Source organism: Polistes fuscatus, unplaced genomic scaffold (genome assembly GCF_010416935.1).
Source record: "Polistes fuscatus isolate 324 unplaced genomic scaffold, CU_Pfus_HIC Scaffold1, whole genome shotgun sequence".
Lineage (NCBI taxonomy): Eukaryota > Metazoa > Arthropoda > Insecta > Hymenoptera > Vespidae > Polistes > Polistes fuscatus.
This window is the reverse complement of record NW_025112997.1, coordinates 16589567-16604468: the sequence shown is the minus strand read 5'-3', so window position 1 is coordinate 16604468 and position 14902 is coordinate 16589567. Positions and strand designations below refer to the sequence as shown.

At 30.3% G+C, this 14902-nt stretch overlaps 1 protein-coding gene across 1 annotated transcript; it reads left to right on the top strand.

Annotated features, from left to right (window-relative positions):
* The first annotated feature begins 2050 nt into the window (after nt 1-2050).
* On the top strand, nt 2051-13809 carry LOC122516857 (mucin-2-like). Its single transcript, XM_043635085.1, has 4 exons — nt 2051-2108; nt 12758-13165; nt 13323-13388; nt 13604-13809. Exons 1-4 carry the CDS (start codon nt 2051-2053, stop codon nt 13807-13809), a joined length of 738 nt encoding a protein of 245 aa, XP_043491020.1.
* Nucleotides 13810-14902: the final 1093 nt, after the last annotated feature.

The window sequence follows — 14902 nt, the reverse complement described above, 5'->3', positions numbered from 1 at the left end:
CAGATCGTTCTCTCTCTCTCTCTCTCTCTCTCTCTCTCTCTCTCTCCCTCTCCCTGGTATATATATATATACCTAGTTCACTTGATTGCTCATTCTTTTGTAAAATGAGATAATGTTACGGTCTTTATTGCATCCTTATTATTCATCATCGTTAAGGACACCGTTCGAAGGTGTTTTTAAGGTCTCCTTTTTTAGATACATATAAAAAAAGAAGAACCCATATATTAAACAAAATAATAATAGATAATAAATAGTAATACATTCAGAATTAGCCAACTTTTTATTTAGACACAAAAAATGTAAACAATTATTTTGACTGGAATAAAAAATTGATCATTCAATGCCAAAAAAGTCTCATGTTATTTAGATGGGAAACTTACCTCGTTGGCGAAGATTAAAATTGAGATAAAGATTTGAAACTTGAAGGATATTTTGTTTTATTGCCTCTGAGAGAATAAAAATTCAAAAATACCTAAAATAAGAACCACTCAAATGTATCTACATGTATGCGTCTCGTATAAATATATCACTGTGACTGACGAGCCCATATACAAACACAATTTATATTCCTAATAAAAATATGTTGATAAAAGATTAATCATTTTATTAATCTTGTTCATATGTCTAGAATTTGGCATATTGGAGTGCTATAAGTACTCCAGGCAGAAATAGTCACTGACAATTTCCAAGGACTATCACAACTGATTCGGTTTCGCGGAATATTTAATTTCGAATAGTCTTGTCTGCAATAGATTAAAGTAATGTGGTTATAAAAATGATACTACTTGTGATACCTTGTTTTGTTAATGGTAAATAATAGAAATGTTTTTTTGATCCGAAAGAAAACATAAATCTAAGAACAACAAAGTTAATGGAGATTAGAGAAAACACTTCTCGATTATATGGGCGATCTTTGGAGACACGTAAATTTGACTAGGCGTTTCTTACATCACACACAGGTATCGTAGCGTAAGACAGGCTTCGTAGTAAGTATGTAGGCGGTAGTTGTATCGCTATGGAGTGGAACAACCACATTCCAGAATGTAGACGGCGGAGTGAGTAAGAGGATGCGAATCGCAGAAGGGTAGACATGAAAGAGAGAAGCCGAGAAGGTGGGACAAAGGGAGAAGAGGAATGGAAGAATTCAGGTTCGTGAATACCTTCAGGGATTCGAACCTTCCTGCCATAGACGTTCAACGTGTGCGTTTCGAATACTCCGACGTTCACGAAACATCTATTCTTTCTGATTCACTTTCAAACATCATTGTAGGATCAAATCTTTAATGTTTTAAGGTTGCTTGTACGATAAAGATAACTTTAATTAAATTGAGACTACCTTAATGAATTTTAACGAATAATAGATTTCACGAAGATCTCGATTATTTTCCTTTTCGTGTAAGATGGAAATCATTCTCTTTAATTTATAAGGATTTATATATCTATATTTTAGTAAATATAGATATCGACGATCCAATATCGACTTCTAAATATGTTGGTAATTGTAAAAGGATGAGTAATTGTTGTCGAATAATTGAAAAAATTCATTTTATGACTTATTTTATATAACAATTATTGATATTATAAAATGAATCGTAAAATAATTTTTATTCCATTTTTTTTATTTATTTAATTCAGTGTCATTATTTATGGCACAAATTTTATTTTATTTTTTGATCACTGAATAAATTGTTTACTCTTAATGTTAAGTTTAAATTATTATGTCAAATTTCGAGTTTTAAAATTTTTGTTAATAAGAATAAAAGAAAATGAATTATTTATTATTAAAATGTTTTTGTATTTATATTGGATCATATTTGATCGCGTTCTTATTTTTCTTTCTTTCTATTAGACCGTGTTAGATTAAAATTTTAAAATAAAAGTACAAATTTTTGTTCTAAGAACAACCTTGAAAGAGGAACATTTTCAAGTCCCTCACTTACGAAAAGTAAATAAAGAAACGAGTTAAGTTTAATGCGATTCTGGGAAGTATTCGACCGAACGACGAAGTTGCGCTTCGCCTACGTAAGCGCCTATCAGAGGACACTCGTGAATGGTTGATCTCGTTATTGTACAAGCAGACATTCGCGTGTGCGACTTTCGAGATCTGGGTTAGTACATATCTAAACTCTGAACTTAAGAGTACTTATTTATGCCAAAGTGGTGAGTTAAAGATAGATTATTTTTGTGTCACGAACTAGATTGTTAGATGTGATACAATTTACTCGTAAATTGATGTATAAATCTCATAGAATTAGCTATCCTATCATTTTCCTATTGTAAAGAAAAATGTAGGGAAAATGAAAAAAGTTCTCTACAATTAAAATATTTCTTTACAAAATATAAAATAGAAAATAAATATAATATCGTGAACAAAATTTTAATCGTCTTAAGTTATTAAAATATCGCGCAAGGCTTCTTATTTTCAATCCCACAAGAGGATGCTTGAAAATACGAAGCCAATCGAGGGACGAACATCTGGTGACTTTGTGAGCCGTGTCGAAACCTTTCAATATAGCTAATTGTAAGTTCAGATATTTGATCTGAAAATATAACAAACTGACTAATAGGTAAAATTTTCAAATTATCTTTTATGAGATCTCACGAATAATTTGACCTTTCTCCAAATGGAATTAATCGAATTTTGATAAATGAACACCTATCTAAGTTCAACGGACATTTAGTAGGAAATCTTAGAACATCTGTTCACGTGAAAACATTTCCTCGATGCGCGCTAAACGCTTTTAACGTCGACCAACCAAGCGAGACCGATTGACGACAACGTTTCCTGGATTCTTCTATGAGATTTCCTTCTAATTAGCTTCGCTCCTTCCTTGTGTCGCATTATTACGTTGGAATACTTTTAATAAGTACTTATAAAGCCGACGGATCGCAACTATATAATGATAATACTACAAATGAAAATACTGGTGGGAGGATTAAAGATACAAAACTTCAAAGAAACTGGAAATCAGTTTTGTAGAAATGTGGGATGTTTCATATGAAAGTTCTTTAGAAATCTTTATTTCGTAGAAAATTCCACTAAAATATATGCTAATTAATTTATATATTTTTCAATGTGAATCTGAAACAGAAAAGATTAAGCTCAATCAAATAATACATTTATATTAATCAAATTGAATGCATCCTTACTACACGAGCAAATAAATTGATTTAATTTCCATCTTATAAACCAATTAATTATTCCTATATCCGAATTTTATTTCTAATATATTGTACACGGGACATGTATAATACTAATAAGTTTTTCGTATATTGTTTGTTTAAATGTGGAAACATATTTTTAATGGTATCACACTACAAAATATTATTATTATCACAGCTTAAAATATTATATAGATAAAATATATATGATTTTTTGAAATCATATTCGGATCAGATGCAATCGAGTTAAAAAAAAGTCTATAAACAATGTATTAATATTTTTTCTAGTCAATCGAATAAAAAAAAAACAAATTCTAAATAAATTTTTTCGGTCGTACTAATATATGTCAAACTTTAGTATACGTAAATCAAGTTGAAATAAATTAGTTAATAAGAAGGTTTCACGTTTTTAACTGCACGCAAGAATTCCAGTAGCTTTGATTTTCTAATCTAAATAGTCCTAAATTCTATGGACACTTATTAACAATAAAATATCTCTTTTCAACGATTCATGGAAACGCCTCCATTTACTCTATTGCGCTCGGAGAATTCTAGCTGGAATCTGCTACATGTTTCTAGCCGTCCGGTGCGTACATAATGTAACTCTCGGTGAATTAAGGTCGTACGGAGCAAGAAGTTCACGATCATTGCAAAAAATGTACTACAAATTGTGAGAAGGCTGAAGAAATCGAGCGATCATTGGTAGAAGCTATGAAATTCTTATCGTTTTGTTTGTTAATGTTGAGCGTCACTAATGATGCTCGGTAGGGGTGCCATTTCTAGATCGCTGCTATAACGTTATATTTTTTTCACAAAAGATTATTTTCTAGTACTGTTAGTATAGATGTATATACTATACTATAGATACATTATATTTTACATTTAAAATCTTAGAATATACGATACTTTAATGTTCGATTAATATTTTCATGTTAAAAAATATAAACTAATAAATATAATAAAGCAACATATATAATATATATTAGTAAAACAATAGAGTAAATATATTCAAGTCGTATTCACATTGATATAAATATTAAATTTGTAATATAAAATATTTGAGTTCCAACGGATTATTCATTGAATTTTATATGAACGGGATTAATGAAAAATATTAACTATCGTAAAACATTCACGAATCCATATAGTTCATCGGAGATAGATGGAAAATAAATTTGTCTTTGCCAGTTAAAACTAAAACCCGTTCTATCCTTGAACGTATCTCCGAGACAGCACGAAAATTACATATTCTTTTGCTCGAGAGTCATTTCACGCTTCTTCGTTCAAAAACTCTTTCCCCGAGCTTCGAACTGCAGAAAAGTACACTCATAAATATATGTGTATTCACCGGTGGTACTGGAAAGAGTTAAAATTAGTAACGGTCGAGGGACAGTTAAACGGCTCTTTGCGTTAAGGTATAGTATATCTTTTCGATTCTGTCAAGAGAAAACAACGTTCAAAAGAACATGAATTTCTTTTTGTCAATAAATAACAAATAAAATACTTCCTTGAATAAAAATGACAAACAACAATTCCGTTAATTTTTCACGATCAACACACAGTTGGTTTTACAAACATAAAACGTTCGTAAAATGTATATTCATTGATTTTTACCGGACTATGATCATATGTTATATAAAAGAATGTAATATAACATTTTGTTAACATTATTTATAAAATATTGTTAAAAATTATATAAGAACGTTTTTATATAAATAAAATTGACTTGGTCGATCAGTGTTAATGAAATCGACTTAAAGGAGTGTACTTGAACGTATGTCATTTGAAGAGAGAAACGATACAGTGTCTGCATTAATAGGCATTAAAAAGAGAGGAAGAAGAATAATTATAAGAAGAAGAAGAAGAAGAAGAAGAAGAAGAAGAAGAAGAAGAAGAAGATAAGGAGATAAGAGTGTAATGGGCAAAGAAAGAGAGAGAAAGAAAGCATGAGGGTCAAAAGCAAGATAAAACGAGTGAATGGCAGGCAACTCTGAACACGGGAAAATAAAAGAGAAAGGAGAATAAGAAGAAAAGAGGGAGGTTGTGGTCGAAGTAACGCCGAGGTTTACCATGGAGTCCTTTTACGCGAAGAGAAAAGGTGGGCCTTATGCAGAGGCTGCCTTCGAGCGAGCAAAGAGTCAGGACAGGATTGGATCTTGTTAGCCCTGAACTTGGCCACCAATGTCTTTCCTTCCCTGCAAACTTAAACGTAGTATAAGCTCTACGACGGGTTTGGTCTTACTGCGCTCACGATCTCTTAGTATCGAGCTTTAAATACTCGTAAGAGTTTATGCAATGTTTTCATTTCAATTCCTGATTGAAATGGAAATTAGATGTTATTTTTATCATTAAATTGAAACATGTTTTTATATCTTATAATCTATATAATTAGTAGATATAAATATATATGTGTGCTTACAATTTATATATGTTTCTGTAATTATAATAGTAGACTAATTGTAAGTCAAAAATTGGAAAAAATTCATTTTATGATTTATCTTACAATAATAATAACAGTTATATCAAATAAATTATAAAATTATATTTTTTGATATTTTGATTTATATTAATTCACTGTCATAATTATAAACACGTATATAGCTTTTGTTATGCATATACAATATATTTAAATAGGGTGCCTCCTATGAAGTTTTATAAGTAATTTTACATGTAATCTCCCGAACTGTTCGTTATGCAAACAAGTGTTTTAAGTAGAATGAACTTTATTTAATCTAGATAAAATTTGTAATCATCACTTTTTTGAAAATAATAAATACACGCGAAACGACGTTTCCGGTTGTTTGTTTATTCTTTATTTCGATTTAGTAAAAGATAATCGAAAATTTTAGGAGAAAATTGTTGATGTCGATCGATGAGTACGTCGTAGTGAAAGTCAAAAGAGAAAGAGAAAAAGTAGAGGAAAAAAGAGAGAGAGAGAGAGAGGGACAGACAGACAGAAAGAGAACGCACGTGGAATCTTGTTTTGTAATTTTAATGGCAGATCCGATCTCGTTGGCCCTGAACTTGGCCGTGAGCCTTACTTCGCGTAATCCTTCGACGTAGGCGCGTCACGTTTCGAGTTCTTACTCGATCGTTTGCCACCGGCCGACAGTCCAATCCGTCTCGGTGTGCCTAGAACTATATCGTAAGACTTGACCCATGTTATTTCGACTATAATATTTTTATACCGAGCTGATATTGTAAGATATATCTAATTATTCGTAATTAATTGCACTTAAAATTCTACGATTTATCCTAAATGTCTATCGTATTAACATTAAACGTAAAATAACATTAGGAAATATAGTTTAAACAATTTAATCATAGGATTTATTATATATGTTATCGTGAAAAATCGAAATTAGGGAATGTCAAGAAGTCACATACATACCAAATACGTCCGTAAAAAACCAAATATTTGGGTTTATTCTTATACATTAATATTTTTATTTTATTCTTTTATTCTTATACATTAATATTTCAGACGTACACCAAGCGACAAAATAAATCAATTTAAATCAACAGATTTTAGAATATACCAATTATTGCATGCGATTATATGACACATAACAAAAATTACGTATTAAATAAATTTATTAAAAAAATATAATTTTCTTCAAACCCCAATGAAAAGAAATTTTAAGACCTCGAGGATCATTCGAGACCCTTTTTTATTCCGCGGTCCCATGCGGCCGCTTATGTTAGTCCGCTTACTGCTTAATCCGCCGTTATATCGATGTATGTTAAATAGTAGCGATTTTAAACTTTAAAATAAAGAATACTTACGTATTATTGGGTATTATAGTTCAAAAATGAGTATTATGAAAACAATGTTTTTTTGCAATTATGATCCATAAAATACGAAAAATAAGATAGCTAATATGTTATTTCCTTGAAATCCCGTTTTCTATTCTCATTATCGATTATTAGAATTAATAAATAGCGCGAAGTTGTAATATATGTGTTATTTTTTGTATCATTTATCATTATTATATATTTCATAAATTGATTTATCCATCTCTGCCTTATCGAAGAGATAATACTTTGCGATAAAAAAATTCTTATCAATAATATATCTTATCAATAGAAAAGCTTTGGAATATTTTACTTTCCTGTACAATTGTATTACAATTACAGTAGAGTTAACGCAAATTATTCCTTATCATCAGGATGTTTACGATTGAAAAAAATGACCTCCGACGCGCTTGGTTTCCGGTTTTTTTTTTAATTGAAAAGCACGCAATTCCAGAATCAGTGTCGTTTGTATCTTTTTGATATAACAAGATATATATATATATGCTATCGGAATAGTGGGAAATCAGGCAATGTTAGCAATTCCTCGGCATTGTCCTCAATGCAAAGCGTTTTTCGGCAATGTCGGAAATAAATTCATATCTCTCACATTTCCTAGAAATTCTTGACAATGACAAATGAGAAACCGGTAAAATAAAAAAGCAGATATAAAATATTTCGTTCTAAGCCTGTTTATCTTCCGATACGATAGAGAATAAAAGATACAGATTTTTCGCAGAAATTTCTACGAATATCGGTTTAAACGTAATATAATCTTCTCCTACGATAAGAGTAACAATGGGTGATCCTACATAATAACGCACCAGCAATGACTAAGTTTAATAATTTAATAAGTCACAAAAATTGGCAGGGAATGTAATGTATCCAGACGATGTGTCAACGGGAATTTTGCAATTACCAATGTCGAGCAATTGTTTGGAAAAAACGTCTCCAGACCGGTCGTTTTGCAATGCGACTCGCATGTTAATATTTAATTTAAGTGTTTTAACGTATTTTCATAAAATGGACTACTTCAAACATGCAATTAGTTCGTCTGCTGTCGTTGATCGTGGAATCACTGGCAATGTTTGTCGAAAATCACCTGCCAATAGAATCATCGCACCATCAAACCGGTTTTGGTTGTTTTTTAAATCTTGCATTGTGCGGCCTAATGCCTCCAAAGATTTTTTTGGTGGCATTTTAAACAACCAAATCATTCAAGTTTTCAATTAAAAAACTATTGATTTTGCTACCTTTGTACCGTCAATATATTGCAGCCTTTTAAATTTTTATTTCACGTAAAAACACGTATCTTTTTTTATTTCGTGTAAAAACACGTATTTATGTTGCTAGGCAACGCTTTGCATTTGACCAAATTCACGCGAGGTTCACGAAAAAATGTCCGCTGCACGCGTAAATCCACTCAAATTTTGAAATTTTGTTAGCGATTTTCTTAATTTTTCTTTCCGTAAGAACTTTCTACAAAGTATTAGAAAATTTAAAAAAAAAAAGATAAATGAAATCGATAAAATCGTTCTCATGTTATGGCGTGACCAAGGGTAACAGGGATTCATTTTTAGATACATAGATTACTATGAAAATTGTGATATTGAAAATAGAGATAAATAAATACATTGACGTATGAAAATAGTCGATGTTCATTTTTCATTACAATAACAAAATTAAATTATTTTTGTTCAGTATTTATAATCGATCTTAAAGAAATATTTACTCGTATCGTTATCTTTACTTGATTCTCGGTACAACGATCGAGTATCTAACGAGTACCGTTTACTACATCACTAAATATAATTTCTATCTAATAAGGAAAGACAAAATCAGTAAATTAATATTATAGCTTATCAAATAAAAAGAACAATCGGTTTTTTATTGTCAAAGGTATTTTACAATAAAACTTTCGATAATATTTAATGTTTAATTGAAAAGTAAATAAAGTATCATTGTTCGAGTCAATCAATACAGCATAGAAATAAAATTTATTTATTTTTCCTTATAATAAAAATTAGGTTATAAAATCATTAAGATTGATCTTTTTTGAAATAACAAGTTGAATTTGTGATTCTATACAATTAATATTATAATTTTTCTTTCTCTCTTTCTTACTCGTACATTATTTACAAGCCTTTGTGATAGACAAAGGTTAATTAAAAAATGAAGAAGAATTCTTTGAAACCTCGTTGTGAACATCGCACAATGCATTCTAGGCGGTCCCTCTTCTATCCTTCGAGTTCACGCACGGAATAACCCTCATTAAGGGCACATTTGCGGCTAATGCGAATTAGGAGGATATATTAGTCACGCTGGGAATTGCAGATGCGTGGGAGTGGAATGTTATAAATCGGAGTCCAAGACGAGGAAATTAAGGAAGAGTTCAGTATGTATACTTTTTAAATAATATTTGAAACGTTTTACAATCGTCTATGTGTTTCTTATACTCGGTTATGGTATTTTGCAATAAAATAGTAACATATGAGGAGATATTACATATAACGTGCGAGTATATTAGGGTAATCCTTATATGGGGTCTGAAAAAAATTTCATGTTAGAGCGCGTCAAATCGATTTCAAATAGTGAAAAAAATGCTCTAATTTTTTTTAGCCATATCTATAGAGGTATATATTGTACATATAATTCTTATTTTCAACATCTGTGGAAAATCCAATTCGACACACCTGCGTGACATTGAAACGGACGACTCGTAAAATATGCCATGACCGGTGCCAAGTTGTTAAAGATAAATCTTAAAACAACAATGAGATGAGGCTTTCTCTGTCGTTGCTTTCACCTTTTTGCGGAATTTGTCAAGTAAACTCGTTTTTTTTATAGGTCACGGTAAACTAGGAACGAAAAACGAAATAAAAAATAAATTTTTGTTTTTATTCTACCATATCGATGCACTGTTATATTTTCTCTCTCTACCAGTATTTATTTATTTCATTAGAATAATAAAATACATCTTACACTCATAGGATACATGATAATATAAAATTAAAATTTATAAGGCGAAAAGCACAGCAATTTACGTCGCTCCTCACGAGAAAACTCACGGAGACGAAAAAGCTTTTACGAAAGTTATGGTTGCTATCATATTTTCAAATTTTCTTTTACATCTTTCAACTTCTACATTTTTTTAACAAATATAATACTGGATTTCATCGATTTATTTAATATCCAATATCTGAGTATCAAAAACGTAGAAAATTGCAATAATATTATCGCAATTTTATTTTCTTTTAAAATTATTTAGAATCTCACACAAGCAATCGTCACAACCTTGTAAATTTTCCAGATATGTTGTGCTTGACCGATGATTGCATTGCTATTTTCTTCTGTATTGAAACTATCAACGTAATGATAAGGAATTTTTCAATAGCAGCAAGATTTAAACTAATCTATTGATATCTTATCAATATCAGACTAAAACTTCGCGAGCTGATTGCGTATTTATCAGAACATTGTTAACAAATAAATTATGATTATTATTTAATTTTCAATTTGTACGAATAATGTATAATTGGTTTATTACATTTATTTACTTTAAGATGACAACAGTAAAATAACAGTAAGAAAAATAGAAACAAACCACTTATCAGTGTTTGATAACTATAAAAAATAAAAATTGTTGGAATGCATAAGTGCTTTTGTATTCTTTTGAAAATATTTCTGCACCTTAATTAATAAAGTGTTCGCAAAGTAAATTAACACAACGGTCCGATTATCGCAAAGCGAATGCCAATCAGTTATCGTAACGACAACTTCCGTTGGTTGGAATTGTTTTGTTAGTTAGTTGGATTCATTGCATGATCCAGATTTAGGTTGTCGATAAATCCTTTCCGAAGGTTTGTCACTAATAACAGGTTTCAATGTTAAAGTCATACATTATCTTGACCCGTAGTGCAACAGATTATATTAAATGGTAATTAAATTTACTATAAATTTCATGTTAACGTAAATATTATCCAAGAGAAGTAAATATGAGCTACGAATCTCTGATATAAATATTTTTATTAATTAACATATTATATTTTCTTAAGAAATTATTCTTCTGTTTTTGCATAAGCTGTAACATTAATGTTAACCGCAAATATCTCAATTATTAGTGACATATAGATAAAAAAGAAACTACATTCGTTAATGTTAAGATATTTCAGTTATTCACTTTAAAATATTAAAGCAACTTTTATATTTTTAATAATTTAAATTCACAGTAACGTTTTAGACATAAAATGATAATGCTGTTGATTAATTATTGCATGAAGCATCTATAAAGCGTTAGATTTGTATTGCATTATATTGCATTATATTAGAATCAAGCGTACCAGAATATACTTTTCTAAATGTTCGATGAACGATCATTTTTAATAACGAGCTTAGAATTAACAATTCTAATTACAAGTATTTGTTTTTCTTACAGTGCTTTCTTTTTTTCTTTTCTTACCAATGTTTTTTAACAGTTTTTCAAACAATACGAAATAACGTGCACTACAAGTGGAAGTGCTAATGACATTCACATCAGCAATCCCTCATGATCATTGTTATTATTTGGCTTCATCGTTGAAAGCGAATACATTTACGTACCAACAACGCAATAGTCTCTCATCTTTCTCGCGTATCTTTTTCTCCTTCTTTGGAATAAATTTAAATCAGTATTCGTCTTATATCCTCTCAATGAATCTTTCTCTTTTCGATACTGAAGAAGAAAATTTACGTAAAATCGTTAATATATTTAAATAATAGAATAACCTGAATTTTTTTAATCAATTAATTTTTCTTAAATAATACATAATATTTTTTTTTAAATCGTGACCACAAATCGATTAGATTTATGTTTTCAGTGAATTTTATTATGCAATATTTATCTTCATAATTTATTCCGTCATAGAATAAAAAGTATACGTATATATAATTCCAAGGTAGATTTAATAACTGGACCGTATTAAGAAATTTATACTTTGGCAGATAGGAAATTATTAAAAAAGGAAAATTTTACATTATTTAACAAGTTTTATCATCAAATAGTGCGAGTTTTCTGCAGGATTTCATAGGTGCAAGAATGTAACTACTTTTTTCTATGTGCAAAAAGAATTAAGTTTTAGTCCGGCTCCCTTATTGGATATAATTTGTAAAAATACTTCAATTAAAAGCTGCAATTCCATTCTATTGATAATCATTCTTATAACGAGCGATTTTTAATATAAGCAAGAAGAAAAATAATATCAATCGTATCTTCGATTGTAGATAAGGATCAAAAAGAAGCAGCAGTACGATAGATAACATTCTATATCTTATCGTTATGAGCAAATGAGGATACTTTAACAGAGAAACGGAAAGTATAATGGTAAAGTTTTTCCAAAGAAGTTCTTTTAATCACGACTCACCAAAGATAACGATATCGATTGGTGCTCTTTATCGAGATAAACTGTTATGTAGAGCCAATCGATTGATAGAGAAATGATAAGGATTAATAAAAAATGTTTGTTCTCTCGCAGTTTCGTGTCAGTCAAAGAGAGGTAGTCAAACTTATTACGTGAAAGTCTAGGAAAAGCTCGTTCAACATGTCACTAAGACGATCTTACACTCTAATTGTGTCGTGTCTTTTATTCACGAGTCTTCTTTTTGCGTCGATCGAGTTAGGTAAACGATTGCGTATTCTAATTTCTTTGAATGTTATTTAAGTGATCACAACCTCTTAAAAAAAAAAGAAAACAAATGGCTTCCTATTATGAGATCAAAAATTGAATATTTATTTGAATAAGCTATAATTCTTATTTGTCTGTACCAGGTGAGGGATTAAAGTGTTACATATGTGACGGCCAAAACTCAGATTGTGTAAATAGTCTAGGCAAGAGTGAAGATTGTCCATTAATGACAACTACGACACAGTCGTCAACAAATCCGACGACGAAATCGACGCAGCCGACAACAATTTCGACGACGGAACCGACGCAGCCGTCAACAAATCCGACGACGGAATCGACGCAGCCGTCAACAAATCCGACGACGGAATCGACGCAGCCGTCAACAAATCCGACGACGGAATCGACGCAGCCGTCAACAAATCCGACGACGGAATCGACGCAGCCGTCAACAAATCCGACGACGGAATCGACGCAGTCGTCAACAAAGTCGACGACAACTACGACAACTAACTCATTGAAGCAAGGTCCGGAATTAGATTTTATTGATAATGGTATTGTATATATTCATATATGTATAGATTATACTATATTTTTAATACATTCAAAAACTCTATAACATACAATTATCTAAATTGACAATTAATAATAATTTATAAATTGTTAATTATTATATTTGAAAATTATTAATAATATTATGTATACAAGCAGATTGGCTTAAAGAAGGTGAAAACATAACGTATGAATGCGTCGAGGCACGTCTGACTACACTAAATGGTAAGTAATATATATCATGTAACTTATTTTAAATGTCGAAATAATCATTACGAATTAATATGAATGTTAGTCTTGAGATTTATTGAAACTTTTCTCTCTCTCTCTCTCTCTCTCTCTCTTCATTTTATTATTTAACAATAAATATTTATATATCACTAAATTTCATTCAATATCATATGACATTCAAATGTGAATTTGAATTTATTATATTATAGGTACAACTTTGAAAAATGAAGTATATCGAGGATGTACTCCAAAGAACTTGGTGTCTTGTAGTAGAATTCCAATATCAGACATTCAAGTAAAAAGTTGTGTTATAAGAACTTGTGAAACTGACAATTGCAATTCTTCAAGTATGGAAAAAATGGGAATAATTTCATTACTTTTACCTTTAATCACAGCGTTACTGCGTATAAGATAGATATTCCATTATTAATACTGACATAATAATATGACGTGAATTGTATTTCTATAAAAAGTAGGCAATAAAAACTGATTGAAAAATATTAAAGTTATTATAGTCATATATTTCTGTCAAAAAAATATTTATATGCAATTTAAATCTAAGAAGTTTATTGAAATGAACAATATCTTGATAATGAATGTTAAAATAAATTATACTATTAATTATTGAAAATCTTTTATATATTCCAACTTCAACAAAAAATTTCCAACTGAAATTGAATGACGAAATGGAGATCTGAGATTAATTTAAACCTTTTAACAAAGTGAAAAATTTGTTCTGCACGTTCAAGAACGGAGGACTTATGTGTGGAATCGCGGTACAATGATCACTTAACGAAGGGCGTCATATACCTATCGTTCATGATACAGCAATCACAACGCCATGGATTAAGCACAGAACAATTATACATTATGTATAATTCAATTTGTAAAGGTATATCAACTTAGAAATGTCATGTTCTTCAACTCGTACTAGAAACAAATCCATTAATACATATTTTATCAATAAACTAAATATATAGGATCACACACATTTCAAAAGTTAAAATAAGAAATTAATAAATAAAGTATCTTATCTCTTTATTAATTTGAATATAATCATCGATATGCGTAGGAAAGGAAATTAAGATAAGGACAAAGTAAGCAATAAAATCTTATTATTCTACAATATATCGATACTAATATTGAGATTATAAGAAATACTATAGCTGTATATTCTTGAATACAGTAAGTATGCAATAATAAGGAGAAATGCATTACTTCTCATCATTTTATGCAACCGTTCGATTTCCTTAGTGCGAACGATTTGCAAGATAAACAGAAATTCGCGTACAACTTTCTTGGCAGCTATGCACTTCGTGCGTTCTTCAACGTCCGTCAAAAGTACGACTAACATAAGTTTACGCGGAACCGCGTTACGCTTACGCGGATAATGCTATAGATTTATATAAAACTGGGCCGCGATGCTGTGAGAAATTCTTCGTGCATCTGCCAACGGCAACGGACCAAACCTTACCTCCTTTTCTCCCCCCTTCTCTCTTTCTATTTCA

Coding starts and splice junctions, on each gene's coding strand:
- LOC122516857 (XM_043635085.1), top strand. CDS start 2,051: ATGGTTGATCTCGTTATTGTACAAGCAGACATTCGCGTGTGCGACTTT. Junction 2,109..12,757: donor GTGCGACTTTCGAGATCTGG/GTTAGTACATAT, acceptor TGTCTGTACCAG/GTGAGGGATTAAAGTGTTAC. Junction 13,389..13,603: donor ACGTCTGACTACACTAAATG/GTAAGTAATATA, acceptor ATTATATTATAG/GTACAACTTTGAAAAATGAA.